This window comes from Schistocerca piceifrons, chromosome 1 (assembly GCF_021461385.2).
Source record: "Schistocerca piceifrons isolate TAMUIC-IGC-003096 chromosome 1, iqSchPice1.1, whole genome shotgun sequence".
Lineage (NCBI taxonomy): Eukaryota > Metazoa > Arthropoda > Insecta > Orthoptera > Acrididae > Schistocerca > Schistocerca piceifrons.
In genome coordinates, this window is record NC_060138.1 from 212,973,181 (window position 1) to 212,995,243 (window position 22,063).

The window sequence follows — 22,063 nt, forward strand, 5'->3', positions numbered from 1 at the left end:
GCTGCCTGTATAATGAAAAATAATTTTCCAGAACCTTTCAGTCAAATAAGTGTGCTTCCCATTACTGCCAATGAAATCAAAAAAATCATACAGTCTTTGAAAAATAAACATTCTGCTGGTATCGACGATATTTCAAGCAAGTTGTTGAAGGCTTGCTGTAGTGAAGTGACTGAAGTTTTGTCTCACTTTTGCAACACATCCATGCAACAAGGAGTGTTTCCAGACAGAATGAAATACTCTGTTGTCAGGCCCCTGTAAAAAGCAGGGGATGCTACAAATGTGTCAAACTATCGCCCTATCTCTCTATTAACAACATTTTCAAAAGTCCTAGAAAAAGCTCTGTACAACAGGATTGTGGCACACCTTGGTGACCTGAACATCATTAACAGTCAGCAGTTTGGTTTTCAAAAGGGAGTTTCAATAGATAACGCAATTTTCTCATTCACAAATGATGTTCTAGAGTCTATAAACAGCAAGAGGCTGCCAACTGGTGTCTTATGCGACCTATCAAAGGTGTTTGACTGTGTAGATCACCAGATACTCTTCAAGAAGGCCTGTCATTATGGAATTACAGGACCTGTAGGGAACTGGTTAAAATCGTACCTCGAAAATAGGAAGCAGAAGATTATTCTAGATGTTTCAGATAGTGTATCACAATATATAGTGGACTCTGAGTGGGGAATTGTGCAGCATGGAGTGCCACACGGATCAGTGCTTGGGCCCTTGCTGTTCCTCATATATGTTAATGACCTGCCTTTATCCATCAATAAGCAGTGTAAATTTACAATGTTCGCTGATGATACGAGCATTGTGGTGGATAATGTTTCAACTACTGACTTAGAATCTGAGGTCAATGATATCCTTAAAGAAGTTCTGGGTTGGTTTAGTATTAACTCCCTTTCAATAAACCTGAAAAAAACCAATTTTATCCAGTTCCAGACAACCCACAAAAACCCAAAAGAAATAGTTATCACACAGAATGATCAGATGATAAAGCAAGTGTACTTATCAAAATTCCTAGGTGTATACATGGACAGTAAGCTGAACTGGGAACATCACGTTCTACAAACACTAAAACGGCTGACGTCGGCAACATTTGCTTTACGAATTTTGTCACGCTTCAATGACATTACCATCTCACTGTCAGCTTACTTTGGCTATTTTCATTCAGTCATGTGTTATGGTATCATCTTCTGGGGCAATACACCTACCGCAAAGAAAATCCTCACAGCACAAAAAAGAGCAATAAGAATCATTTGTGGTGTACCCCCACGAACCTCATGTCGAAATCTTTTTAAACGAATTGAAATACTGACAGCACTATCTCAGTACATATATTCACTGATGTGCTTCATAATAAATAACCCCACTCTGTATGAAACGAATTGCCTACATCATGAACATAACACCAGAAGAAAAGAGGATTTCCACTGTGAGTTAAAGAACTTGACACTTATTCAGAAAAGGGTAAAGTACGCTGGAACGAAAATTTTCAATTCCCTACCCAACAGCATCAAAAGTATAAGGAGTAGTACATCAGTATTTAAACGTAGCTTGAAAAATTATTTACTTGAGACCTCACTTTATTCACTAGAGGAATTCTTTCAGAGAAATAAGTAAAACCCAGATTGGAAAGATGTTTTTAAATTTTTTGACACTGTTTACTGTTAAACTAATGTAATAATGCCCTAATGTAAAAATTCCTGTTTTTCTCATTTCCATTTTTGGGTCACTTTTAAACCCAAAGTGGGAAGTTTTGATTACTGTTCACGGTTAAAATAGATGCAATAATGCCCTAAATATGAAACTAATATCTTCACATTTATGTTGACTAGTTTTTAAGCTAATAAGTATGACTTTTGTGCACTGTTCTTAATACGATAACAATGTCTTTATTCTATGTATTTTATTATGTACATTGACACGTTCCACATCTGAGTGACTTGCTCACTTGTACAGATCTATGGAACAAGTATATAAATAAATAAATGTCTGCTTGTGTCTGTATGTGTGGATGGATATGTGCGTGTGTGCGAGTGTATACCTGTCCTTTTTTCCCCCTAAGGTAAGTCTTTCCGCTCCCGGGATTGGAATGACTCCTTACCCTCTCCTTTAAAACCCACTTCCTTTCGTCTTCCCCTCTCCTTCCCTCTTTCCTGATGAGGCAACAATTTGTTGCGAAAGCTTGAATTTTGTGTGTATGTTTGTGTTTGTTTGTGTGTCTATGGACCTGCCAGCGTTTTTGTTCGGTAAGTCACCTCATCTTTGTATTTATATATAATTTTTCCCACGTGGAATGTTTCCTTCCATTATATTGATATCAATAAATAAATAAATAAATAAATAAATAAATAAATAAATAAATAGGTGGTATAGACACGTTCTATTTAAAGTGTATGAATTAATTACCAGTATGTGCAGAAGATCTTCTAGTCCTTCGTCGACAGGGAGGTCGCCCACGACCTCTGGTGGAGCTATTTCCACTCTGTGCACAAGCACTGCGTCCACCACTCCCCGGGGATTTGTTCCGACTAGATGATGACGTGACAGAAGATGGAGTAGTAGAGCGAGGTCGTGGAGGAGCTGTTGTTGACGAAACAGAATCACGTGAAGGTCTCCCACGGCGGCTAGGAGTTTGACGAGCACCCTGCAAGAAATTAAAGGATTTAAATTTCAATACATACTGTTTCAGAAATACCTCATACTTCTATAAGAGGCAAGGCAACAGGATATTCACTACATTACTTTCTCTTCAGTACTTTTACGTAAATCATAGATCAAAATTAACAGTAAAACAATTTTATTACTGAGCAATGTGACCCAGTGGTTAGCGCAATGACCTCACACTCGGGAGGACGACGGTTTAAGCCTGCGTCTGGTCATCCTGATTTAGGCTTCCCACAATTTCCATAAATCACTTCAGGCAAATGTCGAGATGGTTCCTTTGAAAGGTCACAGCCAACTTCCTTCCCCATCCTTCCCTAATCCAATGGGATCAATGACCTCACTGTTTGGACTCCTCCCCAAAATCAGCCAAGCAACTAATTTTATTAAACCAGTGGTCTTCAGTATTTTCTGGATGATACAAATTCTGTTGTGTATAAGCTTTCACCACAATTACTACTAGTGTTGCAAACAAGTTTTCTTCCTTCTTTTCCCTTTTCTCCTGTTTTGCCATGTCATTAAATGTATTATTGATGTATTGTACAGAGTGATTTTTTTCCAGCATGTACAAATCCTAGGGATTAATCGATGAAAGGATATGGAACGGGGAAAGGTCTAATGAACTTATGTCTGAAAATGCAAGGTTTCCATGTCAAAGAGAATTTATTCAGTCATACATTGTTACAGAGACTGCACTTTAATGTGTGCTGTACCACACAAACACAGTTACAGCATGTGATGAAAATGGTTTCCATGTGTCTCAAAGCATGTATCTACGCACCGTAGCATGTTCTGTCTCACACGTTCACATCAATCAGGCTGCATCCGAACAATGTCAAAGGCAGCATGAATATGCTGCTCCAGTGTCTCCACATTTGGAGTAGGCTCTGCATAAATGATACTTCTGAGATGGCTCCATAACCAGAAATTGCATGGGTTGAGAGCTGGTGAATGGGCGAGCCACACAACTGGACTACCCCGTATCTGAGCCTTCGACTAAGGAAGACATAACTGCGATGCATCCAGCCGTTAATTGCGAAGTGGGCTGGAGCACCATCATGTAGTAGCCACTAACCCATCAAATCATCAACAGAACTACTTCCAGCAGGGGAGGCAAAGTCACCTGCAAGAAATGCCAATAGTTCCAGCCTATTACGCAACATGGAAGGAAGACTAGTCACGAAATGTGGTCGCCAATTATCCTGGCCCACACATTTTGGTTGCACCGATGCTGATGATTCGCTGTCACCATACCAGGGGGTTCTGCATACTATCCCACAGATGATTGTTATGGCAGTTGAAGATACTACTCCACGTAAAGGTGCCCTCATCTGTGAAAAAGATAGATTTCACAGATCCCAAAATTGAGGTTGCCTAGTTAAGAAATCAGTGACAAAACTGCTCCTTATTTGGAAAGTCTGTCACTGATAAGCCCCGTACATGCTCTAAGTGATAAGAGTAGTAACATTTGTCATCAAGAATGTTCCAAATGGTCATCTGGCTTACCCTGTACTGGGAGGCCAACTGCCTGGTACTGACATGGCGGTCACCTTCCACGTGTCAATCATGTTTTCCTCGGAGTCTCGTGTCTGAACATTTAGTGTATGTCTCATTATTTCCAGCTTCCTGAAACGACCCTGTCAGGTAAACGGTGAAACACTGTTGCGAACACTGACTGCTGTGGTGGTGGTTGGTGGGGATAGGTCTCCTGGTAAAACCTTGCTGCACGCTGCCCACCCCCTTTTGCCTTTCCATAAGTAAACACCATGTCGGCGACCTCTCGATTTGAATACAGCTGTATGCTGTATCACATTCACTACAGGGTGAGTCAGCAAGGGAAATGAATCTGACACAAGATTACCAATTATTATGGCAGGAGAGGGTGTTAGGGCATGACGTATGATGAACAGTACCATCCTCTAGGAGGAAACCACGCATACTGTAAATGTGGCTTTTTGTGGCAACACCTGTTAGGCCACAGTCTCTGTAACAAAGTATGATTGAATGATGAAATACACAGAAACCATGCATTTCTGGACACAAGTTCATTAGATTTTTTTTGTTCCGTATCCTCCCACTGATCTATCACTAGAGTTTGAACACGGTGGAAAAAAATCACCCTGTTCATCACAATTATCGTCATAACACTCTTTTTTGCAGGCAACATTGTGACTGCAGTATAATTTCATTTCCATGGAAACATTATTCTAATCCATTTTTATCTCTCAGTATAATTTCATTTCCATGGAAACATTATTCTAATCCATTTTTATCTCATACAGAACTATGTTGTAGATTTACTCAGCCTTCTGCTACCACCTTAACTATGAAATTGAATAAATTTTTTTCTTGTAATTTGTCACGTGACACAGGTTCATGAAAATCACTCAAATAATGGAATAATTAGGCTTCTGCAACTTTTTCATCTGTGTCTGATGTCAACTTACAACACCATTTCTCTTTATCTGGTTTATAGCACACCATACCTACCATTCTGAAAGCAAGTTTATTTTCCTCGAAACAATTTGAAGAATGCATTTATTGTCTCGAAAGTTCTAAGTTAATATTAACTCTTAATCTGTAATAACAGTTTTTTTTTATGAGCGCATCAAATTCTACTTTTCTTTGACAACATACAGAACTCAAATGTCAATTACAAACCTACAGGCAGCTTGTCTCAATGCCTACTATATAGTTTGTGGTTGTTCATAAGCAGTGACAATGCTGTCTTTATAACCACGTGTAGCATTCCAGGAGAAATCCTTGTGCACGAGATTTATGTACTACAGCAACAGAATTTGCTTATGTATTGTATCATCCTCTTTGCAAAATCGGTTTTTGTTTCAAGGGTTAGTTTCTCAGAATATCCATGATGATGTTTCATGTTTTATGATTTTTAAAATACTGTCCTTTGCTTCCTGTCAATTGTAGTCCATGGTTCTCGTTTGCTGAAGCAATGGGTTATTTTTGCTGTTTAACTTTTACTTGCATCTATATTTCCTAAGTATGTAATACAACAGACAAAAAGAAGAAGAAAAACCACTAAATAAAATATTACTTATGATTATACCATCAGACTTTTATTAGTTACATGTAACTTTGTCTACGGCAAAACATTCATGCAATTGAAATGACTACAAAATATTAACCAAAAATTATTCAGACACAAGGAGGTGACGAAAATATGGAGTGGGCTCTAAACACAGGAAAACTGCATTTAAGAGAGTACAGTTTATTATTACAGCAAAAAGTCTATTGAAATATGTTGATATAGAAGGAAAACGATGATAAAAACAAAAAAATTCTAATCTACAGCAGATATTTTAGTCTAAAAGTGAAGGCTGTGCTTTAGTTTCTCCCATACTATGTTACAATCATATACATGCACTTTACGAAGTACTGCAAAGGGAAGCAGTGACTATAACCAAATGAAAGCTCCATGCTAAGCGTTCTGACATCCTTGGCGCACACACACTACACACACATAGCATTAACCACTCAGCAGGCACAGATAAGATTTACTTAGTGAAGGCAGCTTTCTACTTTGCACTAAAGAACAGAAATCATGAAGAGCAGAAGCCTTTCTTTACCAAAATTTACATGGTATGGTAAATCCATGAATGAATAATGAATATGAAAAACAAATGTGCTACTCATTGTGTTCCTGAGGTGTCTTCTGTAATTTTTCACATTCAGACTATCAAGTGAACAAACACTCTGCTCAATGGAAACTGCCCTAAGTAGTTGTGTCAACTGAGTGGTTAAGGGTGGGAGTACTGGCAAGCAGGCGCTGAAAGGGTGCCTTCAATTTACCTGAACCTGTGATTGCTGCTTCACACGTTTCGCTCTAGTTGGACTCCAGCTCAGATTGTCAGCAATTCTGCTACGCTTGATCCACTCATCGTAACGAGTGTTCCAGCCAGTATAATGGACCAGAAACAGATCGTCGTCCTCAATTTCTAGCACCTACAACAACAATGGCTCTTTAGCCAAACCTCAAAAGCAGAGGCAAAACTGCATGAATCTCACCTCATGCTGAAATGATTTGCTGTACCTTCATTTCCTATGCATACTAGCAAGTGTGGATTAGTACATTAACCTACTACCCTTCATTTCAAACTGAATTCTTGCAACTGGGTTATTTTGGAGTGTGAAAAAACTTGCAAAACCTACAGCAAAATTTAGTGGAACTGGGAACTTCATGTACAAAGAAACTGATGAATTTTTCTGAATGAAACACAGACACAACTAACTGATTCAAACGGTAAATCTCAACCAAATACAGATCATTCCTAGGTCAGTTTGGAGTGTTATATAGAACAGTAAATACAAAGAGAAGATGGCTATGTAAGAAACTACCACTTTAGTAACAGCTTGTACCTAACACCAGAAAACAGAGGGACATATACACAGAGAGTACTAACCATTATCCCCAGTGCCAACTAAACACACCACCCAACATCAACAAATAGCGCATAACGTGAGTGACATAAAGCAGGTGTAGTCTTACCTGATTCTTTTATTTCTTTTTGCACAGACTTCCCCAACATGCAATGCAAAATTCTGGACACAACTAGTGTTATCTTCATGTCTCTATACTAATTTCAACAAGACAACACAAATGTGAATCATTACCCAAAATCTACAAGTGCATTTTTCAGGATTACTCTCCAAATGTACTGGTATAGTAACTCAAACACATACAATATGCCTGTAGATGTATAGGCATTGTACGAGTTAACCTAACTTCACCACATGAGCGAAATGCTGATGAACATGAGTGTGCTAGAAAATATTTTGCCCGTGCTGTGGAAGCGAAGCACAGAAGACACTGTAGAATGAAAGGAACATTGTAGTTTTATATAAATATATGTAAATATGGGCTACCAGAAGAAAGCAAGCAGGAGAAATATATAAAATAGGGATTTCAAAGGAGGCATTATATGATTCTAGTCAGCAAATCACTGTGTGATACAATCACTACAAATGTGAAATATATAGTTTTTTTTTAATTTTTTATCTACCTTTATAGAACTGTGCACTGCTCACTTATAGTGCAATTTGAGTATGCAATGCTTAACAAAGAATAATTACTTAATAGAAATTTTAAAATCTGCCATTTAAGCAGGCTCTTTCACTCTGAATAAGCTAGATCATTACCACCATGAAACATAGACGTATGTTATTGAGCCAACTATCTTCATTTCATTTACAAATGAAAACCTTTGTGAATCTAGGAACATGTTAGATCACCACTATGGACTTATAAGGAAGATATAGCCACAGAAGAGTAGAAACAACTGATGATTAATAGTAACAATACAAAGATAAAGAAGAGAAGGGCAGAGGAGAAAGCAAGAGGACAGGATAACGCAATTCAGTCTATTTCAAAAAGACAATGATAAAATGTCATGTTTGTTCACTACAGACCTGTGAGAAGCTTATGATAAAAACGTGAAGAAAATGCTGATGCAATCAAAAAAGCATAACCACCTGAAGTCTCAGTTAATACTTTCACAATTACCTTTGAAAAATTAACATTATGGACAGCAAACCAGAATATGGAATATTTGTTTCACACCATTCCTATCAAATGAGTCCACTGAAGATTCTATAAAATTTCTAAAATTATGAGCATTCTGAATAGCTCAGAAAACAAATATATTACCTCTAATATATTAAACACATTTTACTACATACAACCAACAAAATACCTTTTTCAATACCACTATTTAGTATCAATCTGACAGATGACTTAAGGTGTTAATAAAAAATAAGTTTTTAAATAATGTACAAGGCTGGTTTGAAAAGTTCTCGGAACCACCACGAGAGGTCAGTGCTAGCGCAATGAGTTGTGCACATGATATTCATTGGACTGTTGCCTGTAAACATGTGCCACGTCAGTGCTCTAGGAAGAGAGCTGTGGCGGTGACATGGCCCAGTTGTTGTTCCCGCATCGTGATTTGCGAAGATGGGGGGGGGGGGGGGGGTAATCGAGATTCAAGCAGTGATTAAGTACTTCGTGAAGAAAAGTATGAAAATGAATTTAACTTTGGTAGGGAGAGCTTAGATGGTGATCTGTGCAATGGTTGGCCAAGATGTGTCACTATTCCAGAAATCACTGCAAAGTGCACAAAATGGTCATGGAGGATTGCTGATTGAAAGTGTGTGAAATCAAGTTTTCCAGATGTCATCTGAAAGGGTATCACACATTTTAACTGAAGAATTAGAAATGAAAAAAATATCTGCAAGATGGGTGCCGCAACTCGTGTTGCTGGATCATAAACGCATGAAAATGGACATGTTGGAACAATGTTTGGCCTATTTTAGAAGAAACAAACAAGATTTTTTGTGCTGGCTTGTGACCACAGATGAAACTTGGGTGCACTACTGTACCCCAGAGACAAAACAACAGTCAAAGCATTGGAAACATGCTGATTCTCCGCCACCAAAAAAAGCAAAGGAAATTCCTTCGGCAGGAGAGATCATGGCATCAGTGTTCTGGGCTGCAAAGGGAATTCTGTTTGTAGATTATCTCTCCACTGGGCAAAAAATTACTGGAAAATACTATGCTAACCTCCTGGACAAATTGCAACTAAAGATACGTGAAAAAAGGCCAGCAAGAAAGAAAGTCATCTTCCATCAAGACGTGCTGTCGCCATGGCAAAATTACACGAACCAAGGTATGAATTGTTGCCACACCCGCCTTATTCACCTGATATAGCTGTCAGACTTCCATCGCTTCCCAAAACGGAAATTTTTTTTGGTGGACGAAGATTCACTTCAAACAAAGAATTGATAGCCGAGTTGACAACTATTTTGCAGGCTTGGTGGAAACTTATTTTCGGGATGGGATCAAGGCACTGGAAAATCGTTGGACTAAATGCATTAATCTACAAGGAGACTACATCGACAAATAAAAAAAAGGTTTCAGTGATGTAAGTACTTTTTTCTCTATTCCATTCTGAGAACTTTTCAAACCACCCTCATAGCTCCATTAGATATTAACAAAACAGAAGTCAATGGCAACAAAATTACAATCTTAGCATAAACATTTAATGGTTCATTACTTTTTATGGGTGTGCTTGATTGCTCAAATAACAATACTAGCAATATTTTATCAAGTAAAAAATTGAAACTGGAACTCACCATATAGAAGAATTGTGACACACACACACACACACACACACACACACACACACACACACACACACACACGACCGACCAGTCTCTGGCTGCTGTGGCCAACCAGAGACAGTGGTCATGTTTTTGAATTTGTGTGTGCGTACGGTCTATTTTGGAAGAAGACCTTTTGGTCAAAAGAAGCTTACTTGTTAACAGTCTTTTTGTTGTGCCTGTCTGTGACAACATTTCCACTATATGGTGAGTAGCAATGTATCCTTTTTATAATACTGTCATTATTCCATCCTGGAGTTCATGTAGTTTAACTTTTAAATTAGAAAGAAGAATTCCTTTTCTGAAAATTTAAATGTTGTTGGAAAGTTCTTGTAGAACACAAATACTTTAGATTAAAGGAGACCACTCACTGAAAAGTAAAAGCGTTGAGTTATCAACACACACACACACACACACACACACACACACACACACACACACACACACAGACTTATGCCCATATATGGTTCCAGCTAGACCGATAGTGCAAATGCCCTTTTGCAGCTGGTAGACTGGTTGTGGCGGGGTTAGTGCCAGATGGGTGGTTGAAAGGAGAGGAGGTGGGAGGCAGAGAGGGGAATGGAGGGAAATGGCTAGTTGTTTGAAGTGAGGTGGCCAATATGCTGGCTAGGAATGCGAGAAGGAAGTGTGGCAGGTGTAGGGTCTGGCGAGATTGTAGCAGCCAGTGGGAAGCAGCACATGCTAAAGGCAATGTAGACACATTAATTGGGAGGGGATGTCAGGACAGAGGAAGGGAAAACTGTTGGGCGGAGCGTGCGGGCACAGTCGGTTACCTGAGATTGAGGCCAAGATGATTATGGGATCAGAGGCATACTTCACAGAAGCTGATAGTGGAGGTAAGGATCCGGACAGTTCTGGTTGCAAAGCAGCCATTGATATTGCGCACTCCAGCTTCTCTGAACTGTGAAGACAGGGGTTCTTGTTACAACACACCCTTCGATCCTGTAATCCTCCTGGTCGCAACCTCACATAAGCCAGTGTCACCACACCTTCCACCCAACAGTTTCCCCTTAGTCCATCCTGTCACCTCCTCCCAATTCACATCCCCATTTTGCCTTCAGTGTGTGCTGCTTCTCACTAACTGCTCCAATCAAGCCAGCCCATATACCTGCCACCTCTGCCTCCCGCATTCCTAGTTAGCGAACCGGCTTCCCTATGAGTCACTTGCCGCCCACCCCCAGTCCTCTCCCTTGCCTCCTGACTCCCTGCCATCTGCTCACCCCATCCGACCCGAGAGTAGCCCCGCCACAACCAGTCCAGCTGCCGCAGAAGTACACTTGGCAATGTCAGTCTAGCTGGCATCATACAGGGGCGTAAGTACGTGTGCACGTGTGTTTTTACTCTAGCTTATCAGATGATAAACCCGAACGCAAGCAAGTTTTCTTTTTGTTTCTGCTTTTCAGTGAGTCGTCGTCTTTAATCCTAAAATATTTCTACAGATTTTAACTACAAGTGTACAGGTCATGTGTGAACAAGAATGTTTATCTCACCTGTCATACCCTCATGGTTTTCCTAAACAATGGAATGGTGCTGTTAGACAATATAATACAAACACCCTGGTGTAGATAATTCATTGCCAATGGTTGTTTCCTGACTTAGCTTTAATGCATTAGCTCCTGACTGAGCTTTAATGCATTAGCTCCTGACTGACCTTTAATGCATTAGCATTACGGTTTTAAGAACTGCTTTTAAAATTATTTATCAGTTATTCATTGATGGCTTACAATAGCATACAATTCATTAGGTAGTACGACAACCACAGAGTTTTAAGCTGTGTTTTTTATTTTATTTGGGTCAAATACATCACAAATGCTGATCTGCACAATATTCAAAATCATAAGTAAATGACTAAAAAACATTTCAAAACCAACAGGAACTGAGTCCTTATACCATCACTTTTGTCGTAAGTGAAATGTGGACAAAATAAGGGGTGATATTACTTTTTTACTCCCCAACAGTACTTTAATAACTAAGTATTCTGAACTACCACTGTTGTGTTGCAGTGATTTATTACCTTGTCAGACAATGTACGACCAGCAAGGCAAAAATGGGTGAAGTGGGGGAGGGGAATACCAGAAGTCCACAAATAATGCAGCTCTTGTTATTTTCTTTATGAAATGTGTTTTTGTGTATTACAAACACACCATAACCAGATATCTTGCTTCCAAATTCTCATATTTAAGTTGAAGCCTCATCGAGTGAAGTGTACATTTTAATGTATTATCACACTGTGGGATGGCACTACAGCAAGTCATCCACCTACATTGTACATTCACAGTAATGGGCATCCATCAGAATAACACTGGTTCTGACTTTGAAAACTGTGAAAAGGCACCCTAAGGAGCAGAAATTGTCCTAGCTAGTGATGAAACTTAGCGACTCTGGAAGTGATATTGTTATCAGTTCTAAAGAAACAGTCGACAAAGTCAACAACAGTATGCTTTTATACTGATCGGCGGTCCTAGATAGTCCTCCTCCTCGCTGCAAAAAATATTTCCTATATTTAGGATGACTCTATTCCTTACGGTCTCACTTTTTTATATATTGTGAGGAGAACAGCAGTAAGTGTAGACAGTTCTACCATACTTAGGGTTCAATTTTCCATTAGCTCCGAATGCTGAATTCAATTTATATGACACAGAAACATATGACCGGCGCACACTTACTTTAATCAGGCTGTATTATTGACTAACACCACCATACAGATCAGCGATGAGATCTTATTTTGACTTGTGCCCACATATTTTCAAAAATGCATTACATTAAGTACTTATTAGCATTTCCATATGGAAACAACTGTTACACAGTATTCACACATATAGTTAATGAGCTATGTATTTAAGAAGTTACAATCCACAGAAATAGTGAACAGTAAACTTTGGTCTTAGAAATTTTCTTGAGGACAAAGAGAAAACAAGTGTGACTGGCAATGACACCCCCCCCCCCCCCTCTCTCTCTCTCTCTCTCTCTCTCTCTCTCTCTCTCTCTCTCTCTCTCTCTCACACACACACACACACACACACACACACACACACACACACACATATATATATAGCGAATATTGAATTTTTTGAAGGCTGGCACGAATAAGCATCTTACCTTTGCTTCATATGTAACTTTGTTTGAATCTTGAGTTGGTCCATAATACACTTTCAGCTTGTCTCCAACATTAATAGTCACACTATTTCCAATATGGCACAATGCACTGAAATAAAACAGGCATAAATAAAAACAATAACATGACAGAAAAATGTTCAATATTGATGGAGGTTCAAGACATTAAAGAAAGAAAATACTGTGTGTGTGTGTGTGCGCGCGCGCACATGCCCATATCTTGAGAATGGTCTACTTGAATAAGCCATATGTATACCTTAGTTTTTAGTTTGGTCACATATTGACATGGCAGGGCATTCCTTAATTGAAGTAGAAAAATAGAGGATACCGACAAACAGTTCAGGAGAAAAATCAAAGCAGAATGTTTAAATGCAACACTCATGAAATGCAACCATATGAATGTCTCACCAACTTCTCCTCCGGAAATTAAGAAAAATAAAATCTCATTTGGATTTGATGGCATTTCCAACAGAGTACTAAAGACTTTTTCCCATGTAGTAAGAGAAGTCTTTTTTGAAATCTGTAATGCATCACCAACTCGAGGCATCTTCCCAGAGACATTGAAATACAGTGAAACCTCTTTATAACGTTCCTCCATATAATGTTTTCCTCTATGTTACGTCCGTTTTTTTCGGTCCCGACTAAAAGCCCATATAAACAATGTTAAATTTTCCTCTTTACTGCGTTTCCTCTATATTACAGTTTCTTCCATGTAACGCTCATATTTTTGGAACCCTGGTCAATTATTTACCTCTTTATAACGTTTAAGTGACTGGATGTAGACGCATCGTTTTCCGTTCTGTGGTTTCACAGTTTGCACCGGCTTGGAAAGCCCGCGCTCAGCGTATTTCATGTGTCAGCGGCAAAACCCAGTCACGTGAAATGTGACGCACATTCTGCTTGCGATCTTTCTGGCGCCATTTCAGTCGATGCTTCGTATTAGTACTTAATAGCGTGTTGTGTGAGCTGAGCAGGAAACAGTTTGTGTGCCTAGTAAGTGTGTGTCTTCGATATAACGTTTTTTTAAAGCTATCATCAGTGGACATGAGTGAAAAGCGGAAGAATATTTCTCTGGAAGAGAAGGTTTCTATTATTAAAAAAGTGGAGGCATCTCCCGGCGTGAGTCGCGTGGATCTAGCGAAGCAATTGGGACTGGCCCCTTCAACACTCAACACTATTATGAAAAACAGATCGTCGATAATGGAAGGGTTTGCGAATTGTGGAAATTCGAAACGTATGCGTTTGAAACAATCGACTTACAACGAAATGGAGAAAGTTTTATTAACTTGGTTTCAGCAAGCACGTGCTGCAAACATTCCAATAAACGGAACTATTTTGAAGAAGAAGGCGCTTCAAATATCACTGCAGTTAGGAATGGCCAATTTTAAGGCGTCCAATGGATGGATTGATAAATTTCGACAGTGTCATGGTGTTGTGTACAAATCGGAATGTGGAGAAAGTAAAAGTGTGGACGAACCAACTGTAGCTCAGTGGATGCAGACTCTCCCTAATCTGATACAGGGCTACAAACTGCGTGACATTTATAACGCTGACGAAACCGGCATGTTTTTCAATTTAATGCCGGATAAGACATTTACTTTTCGTGGGGAAAATTGCCATGGCGGTAAGAAGAGCAAGGAACGTCTTACCGTTCTGTTGTGTACAAACGCTGATGGCAGTGAAAAACTGAAACCTTTGGTTATCGGGATGCCAAAAAATCCAAGGTGCTTCAAAAACATTTCCACGTTTCCGTGCAAATATACAAACAATGCCAAGGCATGGATGACGAGTGAAATATTTTTATGTTTTCTCAGAGAATTTGACGCCAAAATGGAGAGTGCTGCTGTTTGTGGATAGATGTGCGGCACATCCACCAGACGTACCCTTTCTGAGAAATGTTAAAGTAATTTTCCTGCCACCCAACTGCACCAGCCGTCTGCAACCTTTGGACTTGGGCATAATATACGCACTTAATGTTAAATATAGGACAGCCCTTGTAAAAAAGGCCTTGAATTTGATGGACCAAAGAAAACCGGGAAGCCAGGAAAGCTCACAACTGAAACTGAATATTTTACAGGCAATAAATTTAATTATGTACTCGTGGAGGGAAGTAAGTGCTGAAACTAGTAAAAACTGTTTCACAAAAGCGGGATTCTGTGAGAATGAGATGGCAGCTCCTGTGGAAGAAGTTGCAAGTGATTTGCAAGAGTTTCACCAATTAATAGGCAGTGACTCTGTCACTTTTGAGGACTTTGTGGCTGTGGGTGACAATGTGGCAACCACAGGAGTACAAAGTATTGAGGAGCTGACTGCAGAGTGAAGCTTGGAGAGTAATAGTGGTAGTGAAAGCGACAGTGACAAGGAAGATGACCCTGTGCCCTCATATACTAAGGCAGTTGAAGCCTTTGAAACATTCAGGAGATACATGATGGCCCATTGACTTGAGGACAGAACAGTAGTTCAACTTGCTCATTTGGAGCAAGAAATGATTGCCATAGAGTCTAGGAGAAATAGAAAACAAGCAAGCCTGCTTGAATATTTAAAAAAAATCATAGGTATGTTTTTTTCAGATTGCTTAGGTTCCTAGAGTTTTGTGCAAATTCAAGTTCCATTTGATAATTTAATTATTGAAGTAATTTTTTTGTAACTAATTCTTTTTTAATCTGTGCCATTTACTGTGTTTTTATGTAGTATGTTCAGTACATCATAAACAAAATTTGGCTCATATTCTATAATTGGGTCAACTGAAGAATGGGATACCACCTGTCAGCTTTGGAGAACGATGTCAATCTTAAGAATCTGTTGTAACTTTTTACTGTACAAACTGATCCATTTACTTTCACCCATCCACCTACCGAGCCCCATGTTTTAATTAAAAAAACTAATCAGTTGATACATTGATCATTTGCAATGAATATCATATGTTGTGAAAATTTAAAATGTCATCTATGGCACCATTTGTCAAAGCTGATTAGTGGTATCCTGATCTTCAGTAATGCCCTATACTTATTATTTGGAAGCCTTCCTCTTTATAGTGTTTTCCTCTATACAGTGTTCAGAATTTGTGGTCCCTTGAAAAACGTTATATAGAGGTTTCACTGTATGCTACTGTCAAATTGCACTATAAGAAATATGATTGGGAAGACATTGGTAACTACTGACCTGTTTCACTACTGACATTTTCCAAAATTTTCGAAATGATCTATTCTAGAATAGTATCACACCTGAGCAACAGTAATATCCTCAGTGAATCACAGCTTGGATTTCAGAAGAGTGCTCTGGGGGGAGTGCTGCTTGCATATTCACTCAACAGATTGTACAAGCATCAAACAACAAAAACAACACCAGTTGGTATTTTCTGTAACCTACGTAAGACGATCAGACTGAGTCAATCAGTACTCTCCAGTATAAACCGAGGTTTTGTGGAACTGACGGCACGGCCAACCAAAAGATAATGTTATTTCGAAACAAAAGAATACAGAAAGGTTTACATAAAAATTCAAACGATGTAAGCACAAGAGATTCTTCTTATGGGGAAACCATTTATGGGGATCCACTATGATCAGTCTAAGGTCGACTATTGTTTTCCATATAAGCACATGACCTTCAATCTGACATACAACAAACAGAATTATTTCTTTTTGCGGATAACATTAGTACTGTCATCAATCAAAACATACATACAGCAATAGAAGAAATGGTAAATTATTTTCTTAAAAGTATCACTGAGTGATTTCTCCAAATGGTCTCATCCTCAATTTTAAAAAGACACAACATATTCTGTTCTGCATGTCCAGGGGTACTAAACCAATGGTAAATGTAACACATTGAGGAACTAATGAAAAGGGTGAAAACTTAAATTCTTAGGCACCCATATTGATGTGAATGTAAACAAGAAGCAGCACATTTTGTAACTCATAAAACAACGTAATTCAGCCACATTTACACTTTGAATCATCGAAAATCCAGAGAGAGAAATCCGTAAGTTGACATATTTTGTGTATCTTCATTCAATGTCATATATAATAATGTTCAGGGTAACTGATCTTAAAGAAATAAAATCTCCACTGCTCAAAAATGTGCTGTAAGAATGATGTGTGATGGAAACCCACACTCACCTTGTAAACATCTGTTCAACAAATTAAGACATTTTTACTATTGCTTCACAGTATATTTATTGCACCATGTAATTTGTCGTAAATAATCCACTGCAGTATGAAAGGAACAACAATGTATGAGGCGGGTTCATTAAGTACTAAAATACAAGTTTTTTCTTTGAAATCAGTTCCTTTTATTCAGGTCTCCAATACACCATACTATTCCCCAATCTTTTGGCTACAAAACCCTATTTTTCAGCGTAATATCCATCCAAGGCAATGGCCTTAGGCTACCTCACTGGGAGAGCTGGTATGCTTACATGGTACCACTCTAACTGGTTGACATCGGAGCCAAGGTCTTGCTCCATCAATAACCTCCCTATCATCCACATACTGCTTCCTGCGGAATGCATCCTTCATTGGCATAAAAGGATGGAAACAGAATGCATGAAATCCAGGCTGTAGGGTAGATGAGGAAGAAAAGTCCAATTATGTTTTGTGAGCTCCTCTCAGGTGCAAAGACCTGTGTGAGGCCTTGAGTTGTCATGCAAAAGGAGATGTTCATTTGTATTTTTGTGGAGATGAACACACTGAAGTCATTTCTTCAATTACCTGAGGGTAGTGCAATAAGTTCAGAGTTGACTGTTGCACATTGAGGAAGGACACCAAACAGAATAACCCCTTCAGAGTCCCAGAGGGCCATTACCATGACTTTAAACTTTTACTTGGGAGGTAAGGTGGTGTGATGTCACACTGTAGATTACTGTTTTGTTTTCAGTTTAAAGCGACAAACCCACATTCCATTGCTGTGATGATGTTCGGCAAAAAATTGTCACGATCAGCTTTGTAATGCACAAGCAGTTCCACAAAGATGGCCCTTCGTTGCTCTTTACAGTCTTCTGTTACGCAGCAAGAAACCCAGTGGGCACACACCTTTGAGTGCCCAAGTGATGGGTGAGAGTGTCAGCACTACCACAAAAACATCTAGTTGAGCAGGAAGGGTTCTGATTGTTATCTGACAATCACCTTGAATGACAGTGTCTGCACACTCCAACACTGCAACTATGCGTCGCCAGCCGGTAGGTGCGAGATCTGAAAGGTTTGCGCTACCTTGCTTACGATGACGACAGTTGCCTCGCCCATTGACTCACCATGCTTTTCTTCATCGCTGGGTCTCTGTAGACATTCTGAAGTGCCTATAAGCGTATGTGATGCTCTTTTTTGTTTTTGTTTTTAAACTAACCTCAATGACAGCTCTCTGCTTGGAACGCACTTGGGTTACAGCCACCATTTTCAAGGCCACATATAGCACAGCCACCTATCAGAATTTCATGAAACTATAAAGGCGAAAGCAATTTCAAATGAAATTGGCCAAGACAAAAAATGCATAACTTATTGAATGCCCCTCATACACATTTACAACAGAAGAAAAAATTACATTCATTACACCAAATTACAGTTGTCATTTCAGGTTCATTAATGATCTCTTCTGATCTGGACCCAGGGCTGAGATACTCTCCTCATTCCTCCACAACCTCAGCATCTCTCTCATCTGCTTCACGAAGCCCTCCTCGTCCCAACATCCCACCTTTTTGGGCATTGATCCATATCGCTGTCCATATTAAACCCACTACCTACCAAAAGTACCTGCATTTTGACAGCAGCCACCCCACCCACACCAAAAATTGCTCCCATACAGCCCAGACACCAATGGAAAGGGTATCTTGTAGCGATAGGAATTCCCTTGACCAGCCTTCTGATGTACCACAAACACCTTCACAGAGAGGTACCAACTCATTCGCAACATAGTATGCAAACAGATTTCCGATGTCGTATCCTCACAAATCCCTAATGCTCCCACCATCTCCAAGAATCACATGCACAGGAGGGCCCTCCTTGTCACTATGTCACCCACCCAACCTATGCCACTTCCACTTCCAACCCCTTGCCACGGGGTCATATCCCTATTGACAACCCAAGTTAATCCAACCAACAAGTCCTCCCCCAATTCTTGTAATACACATATCCAATCCCATCAGAAGCTGGGCAACATGTAAAGGCAGTCATGTTATATACCAGCTGTGCTACAATCACTGGACAGTAATTTATTTGTTTATGACCAGCAACCAGCTGTCCTTGAGGATAAATGGCCACTCTCAGACTGTGGCCAAGAACAAAGTTCACAAGCCAATAGCACAAAATGCTGCCAAGTCAACATGTTGAACTTTAATGGCTGCTTCACGTGCCATGTGGATCCTTCCATCCAGCAACAGCTTTTCTGAACTACAAAGGTGGGCAATGTCCTTGCAAAACATTTTTCACTCCCATATTTGTCTTGGCTTCAACCTCCACTAATTTACTGTTCCCACACCTTCCACTCACTCATAAACACCCCCCCCCCCCCTCTTCCACCTCTACCTGTCATCCCCTAACCAATCCGTTGTTGTTGTGGTCTTCAGTCCTGAGACTGGTTTGATGCACCTCTCCATGCTAATCTATCCTGTGCAAGCTCCTTCATCTCCCAGTACCTACTGCAACCTACATCCTTCTGAATCTGCTTAGTGTATTCATCTCTTTGTCTCCCTCTGCGATTTTTACCCTCCACACTGCCCTCCAATGCTAAATTTGTGATCCCTTGATGCCTCAGGACATGTCCTACCAACCGATCCCTTCTTCTAGTCAAGTTGTGCCACAAACTCCTCTTCTCCCCAATCCTATTCCATACCTCCTCATTAGTTACGTTATCTACCCACCTAATCTTCAACATTTTTCTGTAGCACCACATTTCGAAAGCTTCTATTCTCTTTTTGTCCAAACTATTTATTGACCATGTTTCACTTCCATACATGGCTACACTCCATACAAATACTTTCAGAAACGACTTCCTGACACTTAAATCTATACTTGATGTTAACAAATTTCTCTTCTTCAGAAATGCTTTCCTTGCCATTGCTAATCTACATTTTATATCCTCTCTACTTCAACCATCATCAGTTATTTTGCTCCCCAAATAGCGAAACTGTTTTACTACTTTAAGCGTCTCATTTCCTAATCTAATACCCTCAGCATCACCCGATTTAATTCGACTACATTCCGTTATTCTCGTTTTACTTTTGTTGATGTTCATTTTATATCCTCCTTTCAAGACACTGTCCATTCCGTTCAACTGCTCTTCCAAGTCCTTTGCTGTCTCTGACAGATTTACAATGTCATCGGCGAACCTCAAAGTTTTTATTTCTTCTCCGTGGATTTTAATACCTACTCCAAATTTTTCTTTTGTTTCCTTTACTGCTTGCTCAATATACAGATTGAATAGCATCGGGGAGAGGCTACACCCCTGTCTCACTCCCTTCCCAACCACTGCTTCCCTTTCATATCCCTCGACTCTTATAACTGCCATTTGGTTTCTGTACAAATTGTAAATAGCCTTTCACTCCCTGTATTTTACCCCTGCCACCTTTAGAATTTGAAAGAGAGTATTCCAGTCAACCTTGTCAAAAGATTTCTCTAAGTCTACAAATGCTAGATACGTAGGTTTGCCTTTCCTTAATCTTTCTTCTAAGATAAGTCGTAGGGTCAGTATTGCCTCACGTGTTCCAACATTTCTACGGAATCCAAACTGATATTCCACGGAGGTCGGCTTCTACCAGTTTTTCCATTTGTCTGTAAATAATTCACGTTAGTGTTTTGCAGCTGTGGCTTATTAAACTGATAGTTCGGTAATTTTCACATCTGCTTTCTTTGGGATTGGAATTATTATATTCTTCCTGAAGTCTGATGGTATTTCGCCTGTCTCGTACATCTTGCTCACCAGATGGTAGAATTTTGTCAGTACCAGCTCTCCCAAGGCCGTCAGTAGTTCTAATGGAATGTTATCTACTCCCGGGGCCTTGTTTCGACTCAGGTCTTTCAGTGCTCTGTTAAACTCTTCACGCAGTATCGTATCTCCCATTTCATCTTCATCTACATCCTCTTCCATTTCCATAATACTGTCCTCAAGTACATCGCCCTTGTATAGACCCTCCATATACTCCTTCCACCTTTCTGCTTTCCCCTCTTTGCTTAGAACTGGGTTTCCATCTGAGCTCTTGATATTCATGCAAGTGGCTCTCTTTTCTCCAAAGGTCTCTTTAATTTTCCTGTAGGCTGTATCTATCTTACCCTTAGTGAGATAAGCCTCTACATCCTTACATTTGTCCTCTAGCCATGCCTGCTTAGCCATTTTGCACTTCCTGTCGATCTCATTTTTGAGACGTTTGTATTCCTTTTTGCCTGCTTCATTTACTGCATTTTTATATTTTCTCCTTTCATCAATTAAATTCAATATTTCTTCTGTTACCCAAGGATTTCTACTAGCCCTCATCTTTTTACCTACTTGATCCTCTGCTGCCTTCACTACTTTATCCCTCAGAGCTACCCATTCGTCTTCTACTGTATTTCTTTCCCCCATTCCTGTCAATTGGTCCCTTACGATCACCCTGAAACTCTGTACAACCTCTGGTTTAGTCAGTTTATCCAGGTCCCATCTTCTTAAATTCCCACCTTTTTGCAATTTCTTCAGTTTTAATCTACAGTTCATAACCAATAGATTGTGGTCAGAGTCCACATCTGCCCCTGGAAATGTCCTACAATTTAAAACCTGGTTCCTAAATCTCTGTCTTACCATTATATAATCTATCTGATACCTTTTAGTATATCCAGGATTCTTCCATGTATACAACCTTCTTTTATGATTCTTGAACCAAGTGTTAGCTATGATTAAGTTATGCTCTGTGCAAAATTCTACCAGACGGCTTCCTCTTTCATTTGTTAGCCCCAATCCATATTCACCTACTACGTTTCCTTCTCTCCCTTTTCCTACACTCGAATTCCAGTCACCCATGACTATTAAATTTTCGTCTCCCTTCACTATCTGAATAATTTCTTTTATCTCATCATAGATTTCTTCAATTTCTTCATCATCTGCAGAGCTAGTTGGCATATAAACTTGT

General features: G+C 39.5%; 1 protein-coding gene across 1 annotated transcript in view; it reads right to left on the minus strand.

Moving 5' to 3' along the window:
- LOC124800838 (AT-rich interactive domain-containing protein 4B-like) overlaps nucleotides 1-22,063 on the minus strand; it is a 159,428-nt gene that overhangs the window by 41,927 nt on the left and 95,438 nt on the right. Inside the window, exons 16-18 of the mRNA XM_047263030.1 lie at nucleotides 12,961-13,066; nucleotides 6,478-6,630; nucleotides 2,410-2,647 (exon numbers count right to left, since the gene is read on the minus strand). Of these exons, the coding sequence (XP_047118986.1) occupies nucleotides 2,410-2,647; nucleotides 6,478-6,630; nucleotides 12,961-13,066 (497 nt within the window). The remainder of the gene's footprint in view (nucleotides 1-2,409; nucleotides 2,648-6,477; nucleotides 6,631-12,960; nucleotides 13,067-22,063) is intronic.